Genomic DNA, 20,972 nt, shown 5'->3' with positions numbered 1-20,972 from the left:
ATAACTCTTAGAACAAAGCACGAAAGACTGATAACTATCTATGAACCGACTATGAATGGGTCTTGCCTCTTTCCCAGGACTGAAGTTATCAAACCGAGGTTGCTGTTGTCCCTCCTCACTACCAAAAGACTTATTTAAGCCCCCTTCTCTGTAGTTCGTTGAGGAACCCAAGTACCATGGTGCATGATGCTGTGAGGGAAATCAGATTTCTTTTTTTTTCTTTTTTTAAAAAATTAATTAATTTAGTCAATTTCGAACATTATTCCTTGGTTACAATAATCACATTATTTCCCTCCCTCCCCTCCACCCACCCTTCCCGCAGCCGACAGAACCCAGATTTCTGACTGTGATTAAAGAGACCCTTTATGGTAGTTGATTTTTTCAAAAGTTGCCATTCCTAATCTAGAGCCATTTCTACCACTCTGCTGTTGCACAATAGTGCTGCCTGAATTAATTATATAATCACAATAGTTCATATTTCTATAGGGCTTGATACCTATTTGGGGTAAAAATTGGGGAAAATAAAAAAATAAAAATGTGAACTCTTTGAAAGCAGGGAGTCTCACTTTTCTGTTTGTGTATTGCTTTGCCCATAGTAAGTGCCTAATAAACATTTTATTCATTAATTCAGCAGCAAAACCTAAGTGATAAACTGGAGCATATCCAGAGGATAGCAACCAAATTGGTTTATCCAAGTTATGTAAAGATTCCTTGGAGGAACTAGAGAAGAAAAGACTAGGTGGGGCAGAGGAAAGGGAATATGATGGTTTTTTCCCAAGCAGGTTATGTGGAGAAGTGATTCTCCTTTTTCTATTTGGCTTCAAAGAACAGAATGAGGAGCTGGAAGTTGCAGAGAGGCCACTTAAGACTTGATGTCAAGCCCCAGGTCCTTGGCTCAAAGCTGAGGACCCTCCAGCCAAGGGCTAATTAGTCCTGCCTGGGTTGAGCCAGGGGTCCAAGGAAAATATTTAGTGCTTAGGCTAGATATCTCACCCTATCCTCTCTCTGATTTTCTTACTGTCATTCTTTCTATATTTTATAAATAAATTGTTAAAATAAATCTCTTTGGAATTTGAAAAAAAAAGAAGACTTGATGTCAAGAAAAACTTCTCAATAATTAGAACTGTCCAAGAGTGGCTGGGTGGTTCAGTGGATAGATCGAACCTGGAGTTAGGAAGATCCTAGTTCAAATTCAACTTCAGACATTTACCAGCATTGGGCATTGGGTAAGTCCCTTAATTCTGCTTCAGTTTACTCATCTGTAAAATGAGCTGGAGAAAGAAATGGCAGCCTTTGCCAGAGACACCTGTAAAAATGGAGATTTGAACCCCAGACTTCAATTCCCAGAAGTCCTCGGTAGTTCCCAGAATTCTCTGTAATCCCACCTGAGATACTCACCTGGGCCGAGAACAAAATGGGTATTTAAACTGACTGTACCGCCTGCTTGCGCTCTCTGCTTCCCCTTCGAAACACATGCCTCTCTCAAGATGAAATTGAATGGGCTCTTCAGCCCTCCTAGACACGTGCTTTCTTATTTTGTATTTTCTTTAATTCTTAATTCTAATCATCTTTAATAAACCTCTAAAAATATCATACTTTTAGTATTGTTTCTGTGGTTACTCGGAGAAAAGGAAACACAGTAGAGAGGGCTTGTGAGCTGTTGTTTAGAGTGGACATTGACCGCTGGAGGACGTTGAACCGGAGATCTCCTACAGGTACCATGGGAGAAAGGGGGAGGGGTGTCACAGCTATCACATTTATGTGGTTTTTTTAAGGTTTGCAGAATGCTTTATACACATCATTTCTTTCTTTTTTAATTAAAAAAAAAAGAAAAAAAACAACTCTTACCTTCTGTCTTAGAATCAGTACTATCCATTCCAAAGCAGATCTGTAAGGCTAGGTTTAAGGTTAAATGACTTGCCCACCAGTCACACAGCTAGGAAGTGTCAGAGATCAGATTTGAACCCAAATATCTTTTGATCTTCATAACAGCCTGTTAGGTTGTGCATTTTTATTGTTATCATTTTACAGGTGATGAAGCTGAGTTTCAGAATGATTAACTGATTCATCATATTCAGTTTGCATTAAGCCTGCTCATAGAGGGTGACCTGTGTCTCTTTCAAAAGGGGTTGGATTATAAAATTATATGCGACTCCTTTCAGCTTAGTTAATTGTTGATCTCTCCAAAAAAGCCCTACTTTGCTTTTATTTTTTTTTGTCTATATCTTATATTTATCAATCCTTATATATATATATATTAAATATCCCTCAGTAGAATGTAAACTCCTAGAGTGGTGCCCATTTCTATTTTTGTCTTTGTAGCTCCAGAACTGAGAACAGAAAAATAGTAGGGACCTAATAATGCCTGGAAAAAAAGTAGGGCCATAATAAATACTTGTTGAATTAAATTAAGTTCCAGAAAAGGGAAAAGGAAGATACCTGTCAAAAGAAAAAAAAACCCAAAAAACAATCAGAGGGATATTAAGATGAAGATGACACTTAGGGAGAAATGAATGAAAGCTAGAGCAGCAAAGTAGGAAAATGAAATAATATAATAATGACAATATGTCTTGCCCTGAATCATACAGTTAGTAAGTGTCTGAGGCCAAATTTGAACTCCAGTCTTCCTAACTCAAGGCCTGGACTTCTCAGCTGCACATGAATGAAATAGACAAATGGAATGAAAAAGTGCTGGATTTGCAGTCAGAGGCCCTAGGTTCGAGTCTGGCTTTTGCTGATTACTAGCTGTGTGACCCTGGGCAAATCACAGACTTTCTGTGCCTCTGTTTAATCATTTTAAGTGGGGAAAATATTTGCACCATTTGCTTTACAGGGATGTTGTAGGAATCAAAAGAGAAAGTGGAACTTAAGTACTTTGAGTTTGTTTTCTGAAATCCTTATCCTTTGGTCTTAATATCGATTCTCAGACAGAAAAGTGATAAGAACTAGGCAGTTGGGATTAAGTGACTTGCCCAGGATCATATAGCTAGGAAGTAAGTGTCTGAGGCCAGATTTGAGACCAGGTCCTCCTGACTCCAAGCTGGTGCTCTCTCCACTGTGCTATTTAGCCTCCCCACTTCAGTATTTTGTAAACTGGACATTGGGCTATGAGGATCAGCCATTGTTATTTTTAGCAATTCTGTTACCACATAGGAAGGAACCTGGGATAGCAATTCTGCAAATACCAGGTGTGAAGGGCTACATTTATATGGTGTTTTGAATGCTTGAAAAATGCTTCTCATTGTATCAGGGTAAATACACATAGAAATGGAGAAGTGGAAATGGAGAGAACTAGAGGAAATGGTGTTAAGAAGTGAAATAAGTCATTCTGTTAATACCTTACTAGAAGTGTTTAATAGCTAGGAGTAATTACAAAGGGAGCAAGTTTCATAAAGGCTTACACAAGAATCAGGGTGCTGAAATTTTTTTAAACCCTTACCTTACATCTTAGAATCAATACTGGGTATTGTAAATGATAATTTTAGCGTTGTGACTTAAAAATCTAAATTAATTGGTCACCAGGGAAAATCCCAAATAATAAAATACCCAAGTTAGCTGGAAATTATGGTGATTTTAATTAATGTAGAGAGAAGGAATTAAGGAGAAGAGAGAGAGAGAGGAAAGAGTTAATTTAAACTGCTCTGGCTCAGGCTGAGCTAGGCAGGAGTTAAAGGTCTTGGCCAAAGTGGCCTCCCTTGAGAGTCAAAGAAAGGAATCAGTTTTATCACTCACCACGAGAGAGTCTCAAGGAATCTGTCTGAGTGAGCTCCTTCAGGCTGAGTTCCAGGATCGAACTGCCCATATCTCTGAATCTCTGAATGTCTGAATGTCCCAAACTGAACTTTTCATCCTCTTTTATAGACTTTTCACTCTTGTGTCTCCTCCTCTAAATTTTCACATCTACCAATCACAGCAGACGCTTTTCTCCAGGATTGTCCACTCTTTAGTTCTCACCTTCTCTGGTTAGATTATGTCTTTTGAGCTACTTCATACTTCTTTGTTAAATTCACCTTTTGTTAGTTACTTGACCTTTTTGTGATTAATTTAACCTTTATAGTTACTTAACATCTTTTTGTATTAAGATACTAAAAATAGACTTAGCTTAAATTTCTAGCTTCACTATAAGGTATGAGTTAAGTACCTTCATTGTTCAATTAGGATATTAGGATTTTATCTTCCCCTAAAGTATGTCTAAGTAGGGTGGAGTAATTTTAAAGTTCACAGTATTGGTTCCAAGGCAGAAGAGCAGTAAGGGATAGGCAATGGGGGTGAAGTGACTCGCCCAGGGTCACACAGCCAGGAAGTATCTGAGGCCAGATTTGAACCTAGGACACCCATCTTTGGGTCTGGCTCTCAATCCACTGAGCCACCCAGCTGCTTCCTGAAATATTTCTTAAAAGTATAAATCTTCTCCTCTTTCCTAGGATCACATTAGAAAGAAGGTTAATAAAAATAATTGCCATTCTGCCTAAATACTAAGAAAATTATATTTGTAATTGTAATTGACTCCCTCAACAAACACTGTGTGACCTATGTCAAAGCATCTAGACAATTAAATGAAGTTTCTTTCCTTTTAATCCACATTACCTGTCTTACTGCCTTGCACATAAAAGAAATAGTCATTAGGATAATAACTGTCTAAAATGATCTCATGTACCATTTTTTCTTCCAACAGTTAAATAAAAGTATATAATTTATTTTAATTTAATTTTACTTTTTATTTAAATTTAAAGTACTCCCTAATTCTATCAGAAGCATGCATATGATAAATTATAGTAACTCAATCAGTTTATCTATCTATCCTTTCATCCATATTTTTATCTATACTTGGTGTGTAAACAAGGATTCAGGATTGGTCCACCTGCATAAGACTTCTCATTGGTACAGAAAGTGATTCTCTAAGTTGCTTGTCTGGGTGAGTAGTGTGGAAAGAGAGATTTTCTTGATTCCTTTTTTCTTCAGGGAAAATCCCTGAGAGAAAAGGAGCTTACCTGGGAAGGAGACATATAGAGAAGTTGTGACCTCAACCTATTCCTTATTTACAACTTGCCTTTTTAAAGACTTTAGGGAATTTCTTCCCTAAAGTAAAATTGAGGACTTTCTTCTTTCTGTCTCTCTGTGGATATCTTGCTGATATGTAGCTTATATATTCCCTGCCGCCCTGCCACACATAAACACCCCTTGCTTACAGGGGGAAAACTCATTCATTCTCTGTTATTAGTTGGCTTTATTTTTAATATATACTGAATTATTTCTATATCCGGGTTTTGAATTAGAGGCTCCAATCAATACACATTCCTTTATTCTTGGGAACTCCAACAAATGTATCATAGTCCTCTCCCCACCAAAGCCTGGTAAATAGGAAAGGAAGATAATGAAGCTCTTCTTGCTCAGTAAATAAGAACTGGTTTAGACTAGACTTGATTGCTACATGACTGCCTATCATCACTTATGGGGCAAGGAGGGGTTAAGAGTTGTGATGGACCACTTCCTCATTGACTATTCAACAATTAGAGCTATCTTGGGATGTCCAAAGGAGGGGCTCCCAAATTGTATTTATGGTCCTGAGGGAGGGAACTTTTGGGATCTCTCTAAGAGAGATCACTGACCAATTGGTTAATGCTAGCCTAATCAATAAATTGAAGCCAGTCTCTCAGAATTTTTAACTGTTACATGGGTCTATCTGTATAACTTCCCTAATTTTTGTTAGCTATCTTGGATGAATGATTTTATTTTTTATTCAGTATTTTTGTGGTGATCTATATAACTAGCATTTTGTAGGGGAGTGAATCCTTAGGATATAAGCTTGGGTTGCTCTTTCCTCTTAAGGGACAGCAACACTGGAAGCACCTTGAACCTCAAAATAATTTTCCCTTAGACTGACAATATTTAGGTAAGTGAGCTTCCAGAGACATCTTTTCATGATTCCTTGTGAGCTACCCATGAACACATGTAAATTTACAACATAACACACACATTACAGATGCATTTAATATTCAGTGAACTATATTTTTTTGTATAAACTCTCATTTTAGGTAAATAGGTACTACTATCTAGTGTTAGTTACAAAAGCCATAAGTCATGGAGTGGTCACTTCTCCCTAGGGATTCCATTATTTCCATACCAGAAATCTAGTTCTTTCTTGCTAGTGAGACTCTCTGGAAGATGTAAGAATTACATTTTAATGGTTTGACTAAAATATATAAAAATTAGAAATAATTGTGATTGACAATTCAAAGTATTATTGTTCAACGTTGAAATGACTTTAATAACTTTTATTTACAAAAGAAGTGGAAAGAATGAAAGCAGAGAAATACAAAAGGGTAGAGAAGACATTAGCCTATCTAACTAAATATTGCTCTCGTGCTTGACTCAGCCAAGACTTGTTAACTTTCAACTGGAATTAAACTCTCTCCTGAAGACAGGAAGGGAAAGCCAGCTATCCACTCACCCAAGTTCCTTCCAAGAAGCAGGCTAAGACGATGACTCAAGATAAAGGTGACTCCTAAGGCCAACTTTCTTCCTTGAGCCCGACCTTCCTTCTTGAAGTCCAACTCCTTCTTGAAGCCAACTCCCTTCTTGGAGTCAACTTCCCTAGCCTCAGAAATTCAGGACCTTTTATAGTAGCTTCCTGTCCCTTCCCCTCTTTATAAGGGTCAATCACAGCTTCCAAATTGCCCAGCACTGCCCAGGAGAAGTGTTTGTGGGAACCACTTCTCACCTTCTGGAGAGGTGAATACTCAACAAAAGAGTTCACAGATTCCTGGCTGATTGAGGTGTGAATTCTAATTTCCTGGCTGATTGAGTTGAAAGGGTGGAGAGCTCCTCCACCTAGTGCTAAGTAGGGCGATCAAGCTTTTGTTGATTCAATTCAAAAGTAGACAAAGGAGAGTTAATCCTGTCTTCACAATTCAGTGAAGTACTAGGTAGGGGTACTTAAGTTATTGTTAACTAAGTGTTAACTCAAAATAGACAAAAGGGAATAAAGGATTCCTTTTCACAAGTATAAACTCAGAATAGACAAAGAGACAAAGAATTACCTTTTCACAAAGAGAATTTCCCCTTATTGGTTCTTCCATTTTTTGCAAGATAAAATCCTTACTAAGGCACCAAGAAGTTATTTGCTGTTCAGAGATAATTGAAGAATGATTATAGATTTGATTACTACAGATATTATATCTCTCAATCTCAACTAGTTTCTCTTTCTGTATAGGTGGTCTGTATTTTACACCAATGAGAAAAGCACTTCTTGATGTCCTCACTCTAGCCCCTTTTACCTCCCTGTTTCTTTTGAATCTGGGGTTCCAATCCAGAGCCATAGCCCAGTTATGTGTTTCATCCCACCAAGAATCTCTGGTTTCTCTTGTTGCCTAAGCTTTGTATATAGACAGAGGAGGATATGGACTTTATTACTATCTCTGTCCTTGGATTTCTGTCTCCTGTGAACTTCTGGATGTCAGCTGCTGTTCTTTCTTTGTTGCAACACTCCACCAGGTTGATATATGTAGGCCATTCTCTTCATTCTTTTTTTGTTTAAATCAATTTTGAATAGATTTTTGCAAGATACTTGACAAAATACATTCCTATCAGTCTTTGTTAGGTGTATTCTATCTTTGGCTAGGGATATGTCATTTCTAAATTATAAGCCATGGTCCAGAAATCCATATCCCATTCTCAGATACCACCTTCATAGCCAACTGTTCATTTCCCAAATTAGTTTTTCTTTTCTGTGCCCCTTGCCTGCAGTAGACAACAATGAGGAAAACAGAATCTGTACCCCCAATGGTTTTCAGTTTCCTACTCAAGATTTCACAATTGCTGGCAATACTTCCTTGTGGAAATGTCATTTATATTTATAGGAATCACCAGAAGTGGGTAGTTATCATCCTTTTTTAAAAATCCCTTTATGTTTCAGTAACAACTCTAAGAAATAAGGGAAAGGAATAAGCAATGGGGGTTAAGTGACTTGCCCAGGGTCACACATATAGGAAGTGTCTGTGGCCAGACTGAATCCAAGACCTCCTGACTCCAGGCCTCATGCTTTTCCCACTGAGCCACCTAGTTGCCCCGTTGTCATACAATTTTATAAGTTTTGGGACGTTTTCTGTTACATGTCTTTAATACATGCCCTTATAAGTCAGCAGATCATTGTGATCAAGTGAACAAATGGCTACCCCATTACCCCAGGGGAGGGAGTATCCAACTTCTACTCTTCTGGTGACCCTGATTGCATGATTTCTTTCTTGAGAGCTTCTTTTTCCCATGGCATTCTTTGGAGGACAAATGGATTCTTCCTCTTCAGAGTATCTACCACTCTCCTTTTAAAGAAGAGCCTCAATTTTGCTTTTCAGCTCTAATTGTAAGGGCAGCATAGAGGATAGAGAGCTAGGCTTAGAGTCCAGAGGATGTGGGATCAAATCTGGCTTCAAATACTTCCTAGCTGTGGGTTCTTGGGCAAGTCACTTAATTCCAATTGCCTTGTCCCTGCTACCCTTCTGTCTTAGAATTGATACTTTAAAAAAAGTTTAAAAGTTTAAAAAAAAAAACCCAAAACTCTGTACAGCTGTCCTTTTCCTTCCCTTTTTCCTCTGTTATAGCTGTCATTTGCCTGTCAAACTGAGGATTCATCCTGGATCTTTAGGGTCTGAGCAGCTCACAAGTTAACGTCTTCTGATTACGCAGGGCATGGCTTTGGGTTTTTTGAGCTGTGCTCTAGTGGTAGCTGTCTTCTCTGACAAGCTGTGGACATGTGAGCAGCTCGCACCCAACTCAGTAACTTCCAGCATTTTGAACTCATGAACATGGCATCAACAGGGATGGATATATTTTTCAGGATTGCTGTTTGATGACCTAGGACCAGGGTAAGAAATTTAAAACAAGAGGTAGCCAGGGACCTGAGGTCCAACCTTAGGCTCACCTAAGTAAGCACTTGTTATGGTTGCCATCCTCTCTTATCTGTCATATTTGCTGGGAACAGGAAGAGAAACTTCTCCTACACCCCTGTCTGAATGTCAGAGATATGCCCCAAACTTGGCAGGACCCCAGAAGAGAGGGAGGTAGAGCTAGTCTACAGCTCTTCCAGCCTGTCCGGGAGGTGACTCTTCTTTGTTTGGTCACTAACCATCTTTGTTACAATCTCCAGCATGGGGACATCTGATTATCAATCAGGAGTTGCTGTTGTGGTCCCCAAAGGAATAAATACATAGGGTTCTGTAGAAGGGGCCAGAGCACTTGCTTGGTAACATGGGAAATGTTTCAGTCAGGTAAACTTGAGGCAGGGAGTGTCTCCTGACTTACCACATTATACGAATTAAAATACAAAAATTTCCTTAATCTTGGGAAGCTCCTGTGTATATCTCAGGAATGGTGGCAGAATGGCAGAAGAAACTAAGAAACACACAGTTTTTAGGCTGTTTACAGACCTTAGTTTGGTGGTTGGTATTCAACTGATGAGGAGTACCTAATGACATGTCACACACAAAAAGAAATTGGAAGAAAGGACATCGATACCAATTATAAAATTTCATGTACAAGTTTAACCAAGCTTTTCATCACCCAGTTCCAATCTTCCAGGCCCGCTCATTCTGTATTCCAATTAATCAATCAATTGTTTATCAAGTTGTTGGGTTCATCTTTCATTTTTGAAGAGAACCAATGACATCACAGAGTGATGTCTTGACTTGAGTAAATTGGATTTAAGTGAGGTAGAATTGCACAAAGCCATCAGCCTCTTCTAGTCTTTGAAGTCTATTGACAAGAAAGTCAGGATAATCGTCAGTGGCTCTGGATGCAGGAATGACTTCGGTGTCTTAGATTTCTGACAACGCTCCAAGCGCTCCACAGGGCCTGTTCTAGCCGCTTTCATGGTCATTGGAATAAAGGGTTCTTATTCGTTTCATGCTTGAGGCAGACATTCCCCCACTTCATCAATGAGTTTGAGACCTACCAGTTACTGTCACTCTGATCTAACCTGCTTGCTGAGATGGTTTACCAGAGTGTGGGCATTGCATATACTATGGCTTCTTAGAGCCACACATGAGAGTTAGATGAAATGGTCTAGACTAAAGGTGGATGGGCAGTCCTGGCAAGGGCTCAGCAAGCCCTACCACCCTGGTACCAGGCTTCCTGGAATAACCCCCACACCATTTATGAAGTATCTACCATGTATTAGGCACTGTGTAAAGGTCTATGGATAGACAAAAAGGAAACAGTCTTCCTCAGGGAGCTTGCATCCTACTGGAATGCTTGTGTGCTTGCTTGCGTGTGTGTGTGTGTGTGTGTGTGTGTGTGTGTGTGTGTAAAGTATAGGGACAGGGAAAGGAGCTGGACTTTTGACTTTATTGGTTTAGAGAACTCCTGGATGAGAAAGCTCCCTGTGCCAATGCAAGTAAGCACCTTTGCCACTTGGAATCTTAATGAATTGCCTAGAGTTCTACAGGCAGTATGTCTCAGAGGCAGAACTAAAACTCAGGTCTTTCTGGCTCCTAGGCCAACTTCTGTTTACTATATCACATTGCCATCTCTCTATCTCTCTATTCATCTATCATCTCTGTCTATCTAACTATCTGTCTATTGTGAATTTTAAAGCTATTCCATCCTACTCAGACCTACTCATACTTTAGAAGATTTGATTTAGCTATTTCCTGATTTGTAACAATGGAGATACTTGGTCTAACAGAATCAGGTCTTGGGAACTCTACATTGCTCCACCCTACTTAGTTTAACAAGGTCAGGAATGTCTGCACCCATACTCAAGTATCTAAGAAGATGGCCTTCAACAGACATGTGCAGAAACAGCTGACAGACCCCTGGGCTGTCCCAAGTCAAGCTAAGCTAACATTGGTACAGATGAGATGCAGGAAAGTGACATAAAACTGCCTATATAGGGCACGTCACTTCCTCTCTTTGGCCTTTTCCCCGGAGAGGCGGCTTTGGCTGGCAGCGTGCTAAGCGTTCTGACACCTTAGTGTGGTGGCAGTTATTTGTCTGGGTTTTGGCGGTGAGTTTGCCCTTGAGCTAATTCAGGTTCAGGCATCTTGGCTGAGCCCTCTTGGGGTTCAGGCTGATTCCTTCCTCTCTTACTCTCCAAAACCTTACCTTCTTAAAGCCTCTAATCTTCCCCCTGGCACAAGCCAGGTGGAAGAAATCCTACACCCTTTCCTTCTCCCATCTTCTTAATTTCTTTCAACTATATTAATTAAATCACAATAAATTTCCAGCTGACTTGGGTATTTTTTTTATTTGGGATATCCATGGTGACCAATAATTAATATAGTTTAGGTCACAACGCTAAAATTATCCTTTACAGTTTTGGCTGACCACATCAGTTGTGATGAAATACCCTCAATCTTCTTAACTTTCCTAAACCTTTTATCTAAGTTCAGCTTTTAATAGCTTATTTTGATCAGCTGTAGAGGTAAGTAAATTTGGATTTTTTTCCCTCTCCTTAAAATAGGTAGAATACAGCTGTTTTTCCTTTTTTAAATCCAAAGCAGCAGGACTGGGAAAGCTGTTTAGCTACAAATCCTCTTTCCCTCAGGGAACAACTGCCTAGATTACTCTTAATTAGGAGGGAAGGGAACCTAAAGGGAGTTTTGGCCTTGTCCTGCTCCCCACATATTTTGTGAAGCCTGCTAGGAAAATAATTACAATATATATGTGTGTGTGTGTGTGTGTGTGTGTGTGTGTGTGTGTGTGTGTGTAAATGAATACTACATTCTTTGACATTTATATGGTGGTTGAAGAATTAGGGACATTGAGGAATTCAGCATACCTCCAATTTTTTATATTATTAGGTAATGTCATTTTTGTACTCCACAGTACTGTGTTTAGAGATGCTAACATAAAAAAAAATATTTGAAGCTGAAATTCAGAAAAAACATGCAAAATTACGAAGCTAAAATACAAGAAATTATGCAAGAATCTGAAGCTAAAATACAGAAAATTATGCATAAATCTGAAGATAAAACACAGGAAAACAAAAAAACATGCAATATAAACCACAGGAAAATATTTAAAAATTTGAGGCTAAAATGCAGGAGAACATGCAAGCCCAATTGGACAATTTAAAATGTTTCCTACAGGATCAATTGGCAAACATCCACCTCACCAAAAACAGGTCTGAACCTGAAAGACCTGTTTCTGAACCTCTAAATGAGGAAATTTCCTTCCCCGAAATAGAGATGGAAAACACCTTCCCTATAGCTCAGCTAACATACTGGTTCTCTCATGGTCTGCAAATCTTGGCTGAAATTAATCCCCAAGACCCTTCTCCTGAAATCCCAGTTTCTCATGTTCTTTCTCTTACACAAAACTAGATTCCAGCCCAAAGGAAACCTTGTCCTTCTTCTTTTTTAAAAATAAAATCTTACCTTCTGTCTTGGAGTCAATACTGTGTATTGGCTCCAAGGAAGAATAGTGAATGGGGGTCAAGTGACTTTCCCAGGGTCACACAGCTGGGAAATGTCTGAGGCCAGATTTGAACCTAGGACCTCCCATCTCTAGGCCTGACTCTCAATCCACTGAGCTACCCAGCCACCCTGAAATCTCATCCTTCTAAAGAAACTCATCTTAGTTAAACTGACCCACAGGTACTAAATTCAATTAGAGGCCTGTTTCCTCTAAGAGAAATACCTGAAATAGGAAGGAACAGGGATGTGGTGACTTTAAGGCAGCTTTGGCTGGCAGCGTGCTAAGGGTTCTGACATCTTAGCGTAGTGGCAGCTATTTGTCTGGGTTTTAACAGTGAGTTTGCCCTTGAGCTAATTCAGGTTCAGGCATCTTGGCTGAGCTCTCTTGGGGTTCAGGCTGATTCCTTCCTCCTTTACTCTCCAAAACCTTACCTTTTTAAAGCCTCTAATCTTCCCCCTGGCACAAGCCAGGTGGAAGAAATCCTACACCCTTTCCTTCTCCCTTCTTCTTAATTTCTTTCCACTATATTAATTAAATCACCATAAATTTCCCTAACAATGTCCCTAACAAACATCAGTGAGTTGCTAACACCCAAGAAATACAATAAAGTCTTCTTGATCTGTCAGTTAAATCCTACCATATAATGTGGAAATCTCTTATCCTCACATCATATACACATATGCCATGATCATTTCAGCTTCCATGATATTTGTGCCATTTGGAATGCCATACTACACTGCTCTCTTTATCTTAATCTTACTCAAATTTCAGAGCCCCATTCAACTCCCATCTTCTCCATGAAGCTTTTTGCTACCATTTCATTTGATCGCTACCTTTTTCTTTTTTATTCTGAACTTAAGATTTTCCTAAGCAGAAAAAAAGGATTGTATTGTCTCATAAATGGAAGAGAATGTGAATGTTATGTATATCTTGTTTTAAAAAAGGGAGTATATATTATTTCTATTAAATATAGTAATATTACTCAGTTTATGGACCCCTCTGAATTTTTTTGTCTTAAAATTAAATTGGTCTTTTTAAAAAGTCACTATTGCTATACATCCACACTCCATAACATCTTCCTTCTAAATAAAAGTCCTTTCTTATAATAAGTATATAGTCAAACAAAACAAACTCATATGTTGTGTTTGAAAATTTACGTCTTATTCTGTACCTCTGTCATTATTTGGAAAGCACACTTCATCATTAGTCTTCTGGAGTTGGAACTGGTCATGGCATTGATCACAGTACTTAAGTCTTTCAAAGATGTTTTCCTTTACATTTTTTGTACATAGCTTGGACATTTTGTAAATCTTTGAACAAATTTCTTTAAGATATCACAACCGACTTCCCCCACAAACTTGTCATTTTCTTGTCATATTTGCCGCCTGGGAGATAGAAGCTCAAGGAAGGTGACTTTAATTTGTATTACTCTTTTTATTAGTGCTTTGGAATATTTTTCACAAGACTGTTGATAGTTTGCCTAATTTCCTTTGAAAAGTGACCTATCATGATTTGATTTTCATTTGTCTATTGGGAATGGCTCTCATTTTTATATATAAAATTGTCATATATGTATGGATTTTAGAATTTTATCAGAGAAATCGATGCAAAGACTTTCCCCCATTTACTCGTTTTTCAAATGATTGTTTTTGTAAAACCTTTTTCAATTTAATGTAAAGTTGTCCATTAAACTTTTGTGGTCATCACTTTTTGTTAAATACTCACTCCTATTTCCTTCCCTCCTCCAATTTGTTTGATGCAACTTTTTGTATCATGTATGTATTTAGGGCTTGTGTTGTATGTTGTGAGATACCAATTTAAACCTGACTTCTGCCAGACTTCTTTCCAGCTTCCCCAGCAGTTTCTTTAAAATGTTGATGTCACTGGATTTATTAAACACTATACCACTGTTTGATTGCAAATGTGTTTTATTACATAATCTCTTCCATTAATCAACTTTTCTGTTTACTAATTACCAGAAAAACTTTGTACCATAGCTAGAGATCCTGGTATTTCTAGTTCTCTTTTTTTCACTATTTTCCTTGAGATTCAACTTTTTGTTATTTCAGATGAACTGTCTAGTTATGTAATTTCTTGTTGATTGGTGTGATTGGTATAGCACTGCCTCTACAAATTAACTTTTATTAACGAGACAGACCAACTCTTTCTCCAATTATTCATTTTTATGTTAGTTTTAGTTTTGTAATTATATTTGTATGATGAGTGTCTTGGCAAGTAGATACATTTTATACACATTTGTGAATCTTAAAACTATTCAGATTCTACTTTAGAAGATTTGATTAAGCTATTCCCCATTTTTAACAATGGAGGTACTTGATCAGGAATGTATTGAGAACTTTTAAAATTACTCCACCCTACTCAGACAGTGCCTTAGGGGAAGATAAAGTTGCAAACTCCTGATTGAACAATGAAAAGTCCCTAACTTATACTTACAGTAAAGCTAGAACCTTAAGCTAGGTCTATTTTTAGATCGAATACAAAAAGGGTACTAAGTACTTATGAAGGTTAAATTAGTACCTAAAAGGTCAAGCAACTTACAAAAGGCAAGTTTAACAAAAGAGGCGTGAAGTACTCAGAGGATTTAATCTAACCAGAGAAGGTGAGAACCAAAGAAGATGAGAACTAAGAATGGGCAGTCCTGGGAAAAAGCGTCTACTATGATTGGTAGACGTGAAAATTTAGGGGAGGTGACATAAGAGAAAATTTCTTTGAAAGGAAGGGGTAAAAAGGTAATTGGGAAGTTAGTTGGAGTTTGGAGTTGAAGTGAGGACATTTTGAATGGAGTTCGTAATTGAATTCGGTGTGGAGTTAGACTCTGAACTCAGTTCAGGAGATTCAGTGGAGGACTGGAGCTTGCTTGGAGACGATCTTGTGGTGAGTGATAAAAGACTGTCTCGCTCTCCCTTAGGCCCTTTTCTACTGCTTGGCTATTCTCTCTCTCTCCTTCCCTTAATTCCTTCATTTATATTAATTAAAATCTCCATAAATCCCAGCTGACTTGGGTATTTTTCATATTTGGGAATTTCCCATGGCAACCACTTATTTAGATTTTAAGTCAAAACACTAAACATTATCTTTACTAGTTTGGCCAAAACCTTTACAGTTTGGCATTTAGAGTTTGTAACATTCAGACATTGCAGTTGTTTTTTAATGGAATTAATTTTTGTATGTTAGTGATTTGCAAAGGCTAATGATTTTTGTTTTTGTATACTTTTTAGTTGACTTTTCCCCTCTCCCTCATCTCACAACACTCAGATCCCTTCATTCATTATCTCCTCCTTCACCTTTTCACAATGGAGGTGGTCCTTTTCCTTGCCAGTGCAAATTTCTGCACATGTACCCTAAATCCCATTCTATCCCCAACTCTTCAGCATCCTCACTCTTCCCTTTAGTCTCACACTGTAATTGTGGTTTCTATTCCTACAAACACACATAAAAACTCCCACTTGATCTGGTCATCCTTGCTATGATCTCATCCCTTTCTTTCCTTTCCTAGCTAAACTACTGGAGGCCATTTTCTTTCCTACTTAATTATGCAATGTCTTCTGACCTTATCTTTCAAACGAAATTGTTCTCTCCAAAGTTACAAATTTGTCTCTTAATTGCCTAATCTGGTGACCTTCTATTAAGAAGATACTATTGATTCCCCTAGAGAGTGTCCTATTGACACTCTCTAGGTTTTCATGATATTCTTTTTTGTATTGTCTTCATGAATGCTGCTTCCCAGTCTTTTCTGGACCCACTTTTCTTCTCCCTCTATATTTTTTCCACTTGGCAATTATGGATCAATATTTATTCAGCATTAATATCTTTTCTGACTTCCAGTTTCACATCTCCAACTATTAGACATCATAAACTCAGCATGTTTCTAACTGAACTCATTATCTTTCCCCAACAGCTCTCCTCTCAACTTCCCTATTACTGTCAAAGGCATTTTGCAGTCACCTGAGCTCACAATGTGGGTGCTATTCTCTTCACTGTTGCGAAGTCCTATTGTTTCTACCCATCCATCTCTAATATTTTTTAAAATGCCCCCTCAACTATACTTGCATATTTTATTATGTTTTGATTCATTCAATTACTTTTTGAGGACATTTTAGAACTGATAGGATATTTTGATGATATGTAAGGACTGTGGGGTAGAGTATCTGACACTGGGATTTACCCAGTTTTTTCAGTTAAATCCCCTAAAAGTGACAGAATAACTCAGTGGATAGTGCTGGGCTAGGAAGATCTGAGTTCCAATCTAGACTCAGGCATTTTGCAAGTGGAATGACTCTGGGCATGTCACTTAACCTCTGTTTATCTCTTTCTTTAAAATAACTAACAGCGCCTACATCTCAGGATTGTTACGAAGACCAAATAATATTTGTAAAACGGGTAATAAATGCTCATTTCCTTAGGTACATAATAGGAATTTAGCAAGTATCTGTTCATTGATTTTATTTTCTAACATTTTTTCTATTGTCCTCCATGCCCACTTTTTCAAGTCACTGTATGTATGTACACATCACCTTGGAAGATCTCGAGTTTTTTTAGACCCTTACCTTCTGCCTTAGCATCAGTCTGAGACAGAAGAGTGGCAAGGGCAAGGAAATCAGGGTTAAGTGACTTGCTCAGGGTCTTACAGTTATAAAGTGTCTAAGGCCAGATTTGAACTGAGGTCCTGCTGACTCCAGACCAGGCACACTCTCCACTGTGCCCCCTAACTCCTCACACCGCACCTCCCTTTTTCTTAGTAGAACGTCTCTTTATTCTCAGCAACATATATTAATGCATAACTTGCAGTTATCTTCAGTGTGATCTTATATTCATCATGAGAAATGCAAAGCAAGATGGGCTCATGAAATGACATGTACACTTTGTCTGAGTGCATGAAGAAAACGAAACAACTCTGCCAACTCTTACTTGCCTCTCTGAAGGGTTCTCGAGTATTCTTGCACTTAGTTACAACTTATTTATTTCCGGTTTCATTTCTAGTGAGAATGACATCGCTGTTCTATTAGTATACTGACATGGTAACTGGAATAAAATCTTCAGAGTGAACCTCATTGACAAGTCAATGTTTAGAACATCTAAACACTTTGATTCTTAGCACTTTCTGCTTTCATCACTCCGCTGCCAGCAGTACAGAAATGGAAAGAACCATTTTCTTGATTTCACTGGTGGTCATGATCCAGGAATTCATCATATATGTATTACAGAAACTGGACTTGATGCTGTGAACTAAGCGTCCTCCTAGTGTCATGATGCAGTTCACGTTACTAGTAAGTAAAAGATTCAAAACACTAGGATCTGACAAAGTATAAAATTCAGAAATGTAAAAGACAAATTAGAGTGAACATTGAAAGGCTCACAAGATATTGAGCCAGAATGAATCGTAGAAGTCATCTAGCTCAAACCCAGGTTCATTCCCATTTCCTTAGTATTTCCTAGTCACTTTGATAAATCTCTTCCTTCTGTGTTGTAAAAACTGGCCATTGTGTGCTGAAGAACAATAAGGCTTAAGAATAGTTATATGTAGGTTATATATTATAGATTCCCTTTAAAAAAGGAACTAAAAAAATTATGGCTCACTTTTTAATACCACACTGTCAAGAAATTTAGAAACATCAGAAAAAATGTTAGAAAACTAAAGATTGAAAATTTGTTTTTTATTTGAAAATCATAAATAGTGGAAGCATAGTTCGGACCATTTACTAGACATATTATTTTTCAGTGAATTGTAAAGATTATATCTCTGAAGGTCTCTGAACAGCCCAAGATGATACTGAGATCTTGATTGGCAGGTATGGCCTCTTCAGTTTGCAGAGCATTAGAAATCCATAGTGAAAGAATTTTATATTTCTCTGACACATTTTATAGAGAGTAGAAATATATTCTTAGCAGCATCAAACAGGACAACTTGTTTCACATCTCCATTTTTACATAAGCGCAGCAAGTGTGTCAACTCATATTTAAAGAGACAGGGAAAACAAAACAGAAAAAAACTCAATGGTACTCCTTGTTCATAGAAATTTTACATAAAAGTTTACTAATGTCCATGTTGTCAAATCTTCTACAGATGTTTTTAATTTATTTTTGTGGATACAGTGGAGGTAGTCCACATCTGAAATACTTTTACACAAGTAAACAACAATAAATACCATTTTTCCTTTTCGAAATAAAAAGTACAGTGGAGGGAAGCAAAAAAGCTAAATTTACTTGGAGGGAGGGAGAAGGGCTAATTTTCACACCATATTTTTTTAGTTTGTTTTGAAAGTATTAAAATCCACGGGAATATTTATTAAGTACTAGGCCCTAATTATACTTTTTTTTTAAATCTAGTTATCAAAGACAAACATCATGGACTTTGATTAAAATGCTCGATTCTAGTGAGAGCAGGCGCCTGTGGCAGGTGGACAAATATTAAAATTTTTTTAAAAATTAGCAATTTCATTAAATAAAAAACAAGAACAACCAACTGCTATTTCCCTTGAATGTTAAGTTGAAGCCTGATATGTGCTGCCATATCCTGTACACCCAAGCTGTTTTAGCTAAAAGAAGACTCATTTTCAGAGTGTATGTGACTGCCATTAATGGTGCTCTGTTCCCTCACGGGTGTCTTGTTGGGTCCTCTTCTGTGAGGCTTTTCCCTGAGTCATGTATTTATTGGAAAGGCTGCCTACAGTGGAGAAAACACACACACACACACACAAAACACAAAAAAATAAACCTTGAATTATTCACTTTGTAATCAGAAAAATTACTTTTTTACTTTTAGTCATTTGCAACAGCTTTTCTGTTTAGGAATCTGATCTTCATTTCACATCTTCACATGACTAGAATATAAATGCTTCAAACACGAAAGGTTAAGTATAATGAAAATGCTCTTTTTCAGAATGGAATTAGGATCTGTCACAACATTAGCACAATTTTATTAAGTTCACAATTAGATATTACGTTGTTGTGGAGGGACATAGGTGAGCGCTAAAGAGTAAGCACAAACAAATGTACAGACTGGCATCTGGGGAGAGAGAAAAGAAATGGCAAATGTTTGCCTTGCTTGAAATCAATATCCTGCACCAATACTTTCCAGAAAAAGGATAAAAGAACAGAGCTCTGACAATAACTCTAGGAATGAATGGGAAGGAAAGGAACGCCTTTGTTGCTCCTACTCTCATCCTTATAACACCACTGAAAAGGAAACGGAAACATAAAGCATTAGGTGCATCAGATGTGATATAAAGATCTAGAATATACGTCTGCAAGAAGTCCTCTGACTCTTGAAGACCTAGTTAAGTTTTCTTAAAATAAAACACTAACTCAAAATAGTACCTAATTTCTCAGAGTAGAACAAAGGGTTGGACTATGTGTGCAGGTAATAAAGGCCCAATATATGCCTTCTGATTGATAATGGATCATTTTATGGTGGTCAGTCTAAAAGAGTGGGAATTTTCTTTGTCAGAAGTATCCTTTACATTGACCATTAACCAGCCTTTAAAAGGGACGTCATTATCTTCCTCGGGGGTCCTGGCTTATTAACATTGCTCTCTTTAGGAATTCTAAACGATCTCATTAATTAGGCAGCTGGTAGCACACTGAATATCATGCCAGGCCTGGAGGCAGGAGGACATGGGTTTAAAGGTAGCCTCAGACACTTCCTAGCTGCGTCACCCTGGGCAAGTCACTGTTTGCCCTTTTGTCTTAAGAGTTGTTACTAAGGCAGAAAAGGTTAAAAAAAAAAAAAACCCCGGACTTCCGGTCAAGATGGCGGCTTAGAGAAAGCCAAAGTCCAGATCTCCTGAAACCCTTCCTTACCGATCTCAAACCGAATGCTCCTAGGGCACCGAAACTCAAAACGATCAACAGCATAGACCCCGGGAGTCCTCCTCCTGGACCTGGACCAAAAGGTACACCCGCCCCCAAAGCCAGAACCCGAGACCACTCGGACCTAAGGGATAGGCAGAAGGAAGGTCCTAGGACCCATCCCCCCCAACCCAGAGCGCCGAGTCCAAGTCCGAGGCAGCAGAGGCAACCTCAGAGCCCCACGGCCTGCTATTCTGAAGGCCGCTTCCTAACCCAGTGGAGGGGGCACTCAGACAGCAAGGAAAAAGACAGGGACAGGGGAGCTCGTAACCCCTCCCCCTCAGAGAGCAGGGGCTTCTGAAACAATAGCAACCCTCAGGACTGGCAAAAGGGCCTCGGGAGCCGGCTATTCTGAAGGCCACATACTGAAAACAACCTGACCCAGTCGAGGGGGCACCCAGACAAAGACAGCAGGGAAACAGAGAGAGGAGGGAGCTTGTAACCCCCTGGCTGGATCCTTCCATCGGAATCTCACGAAAAAAGTCCCTGCCTCAAGGCATACTAAATTCAACCCAGGGAAAGCTAATCTCATTAGGAGCCCTCAGAGCTCCGGGAAGCTGCGAGCCTTTCCCCCACAGAGTGCAAGCGCTGGCCAGCTAAGGCACAGGAACAAGGGTCAAGCTAGGCTTAGAGTGTGGAAGTAAGGCAACGGAGAAGCATCAGGAGGGTGCCGAGGAGAGGAGGGCAATAAC

At 38.6% G+C, this 20,972-nt stretch overlaps 1 protein-coding gene across 7 annotated transcripts in view; it reads right to left on the bottom strand.

The window, feature by feature from the left end:
- Window positions 1-18,065: 18,065 nt before the first annotated feature.
- Window positions 18,066-20,972, bottom strand: part of TUT7 (terminal uridylyl transferase 7) — a 91,617-nt gene continuing 88,710 nt past the window's right edge. For 5 of the 7 annotated variants that reach the window (XM_007497908.3, XM_007497909.3, XM_056803886.1 and 2 more), the window contains one exon: window positions 18,066-19,096. In XM_007497908.3, the coding sequence (XP_007497970.1) occupies window positions 19,008-19,096 (89 nt within the window). In that variant the 3' untranslated portion in view covers window positions 18,066-19,007. The remainder of the gene's footprint in view (window positions 19,097-20,972) is intronic. The other 2 variants (XM_056803884.1, XM_007497910.3) reach the window with 2 other exon arrangements.

This window comes from Monodelphis domestica, chromosome 7 (genome assembly GCF_027887165.1).
Source record: "Monodelphis domestica isolate mMonDom1 chromosome 7, mMonDom1.pri, whole genome shotgun sequence".
In the NCBI taxonomy this organism is placed as follows: Eukaryota; Metazoa; Chordata; class Mammalia; order Didelphimorphia; family Didelphidae; genus Monodelphis; species Monodelphis domestica.
The sequence above is the reverse complement of the archived record's forward strand: the minus strand, read 5'-3'. Positions and strand labels throughout refer to the sequence as shown.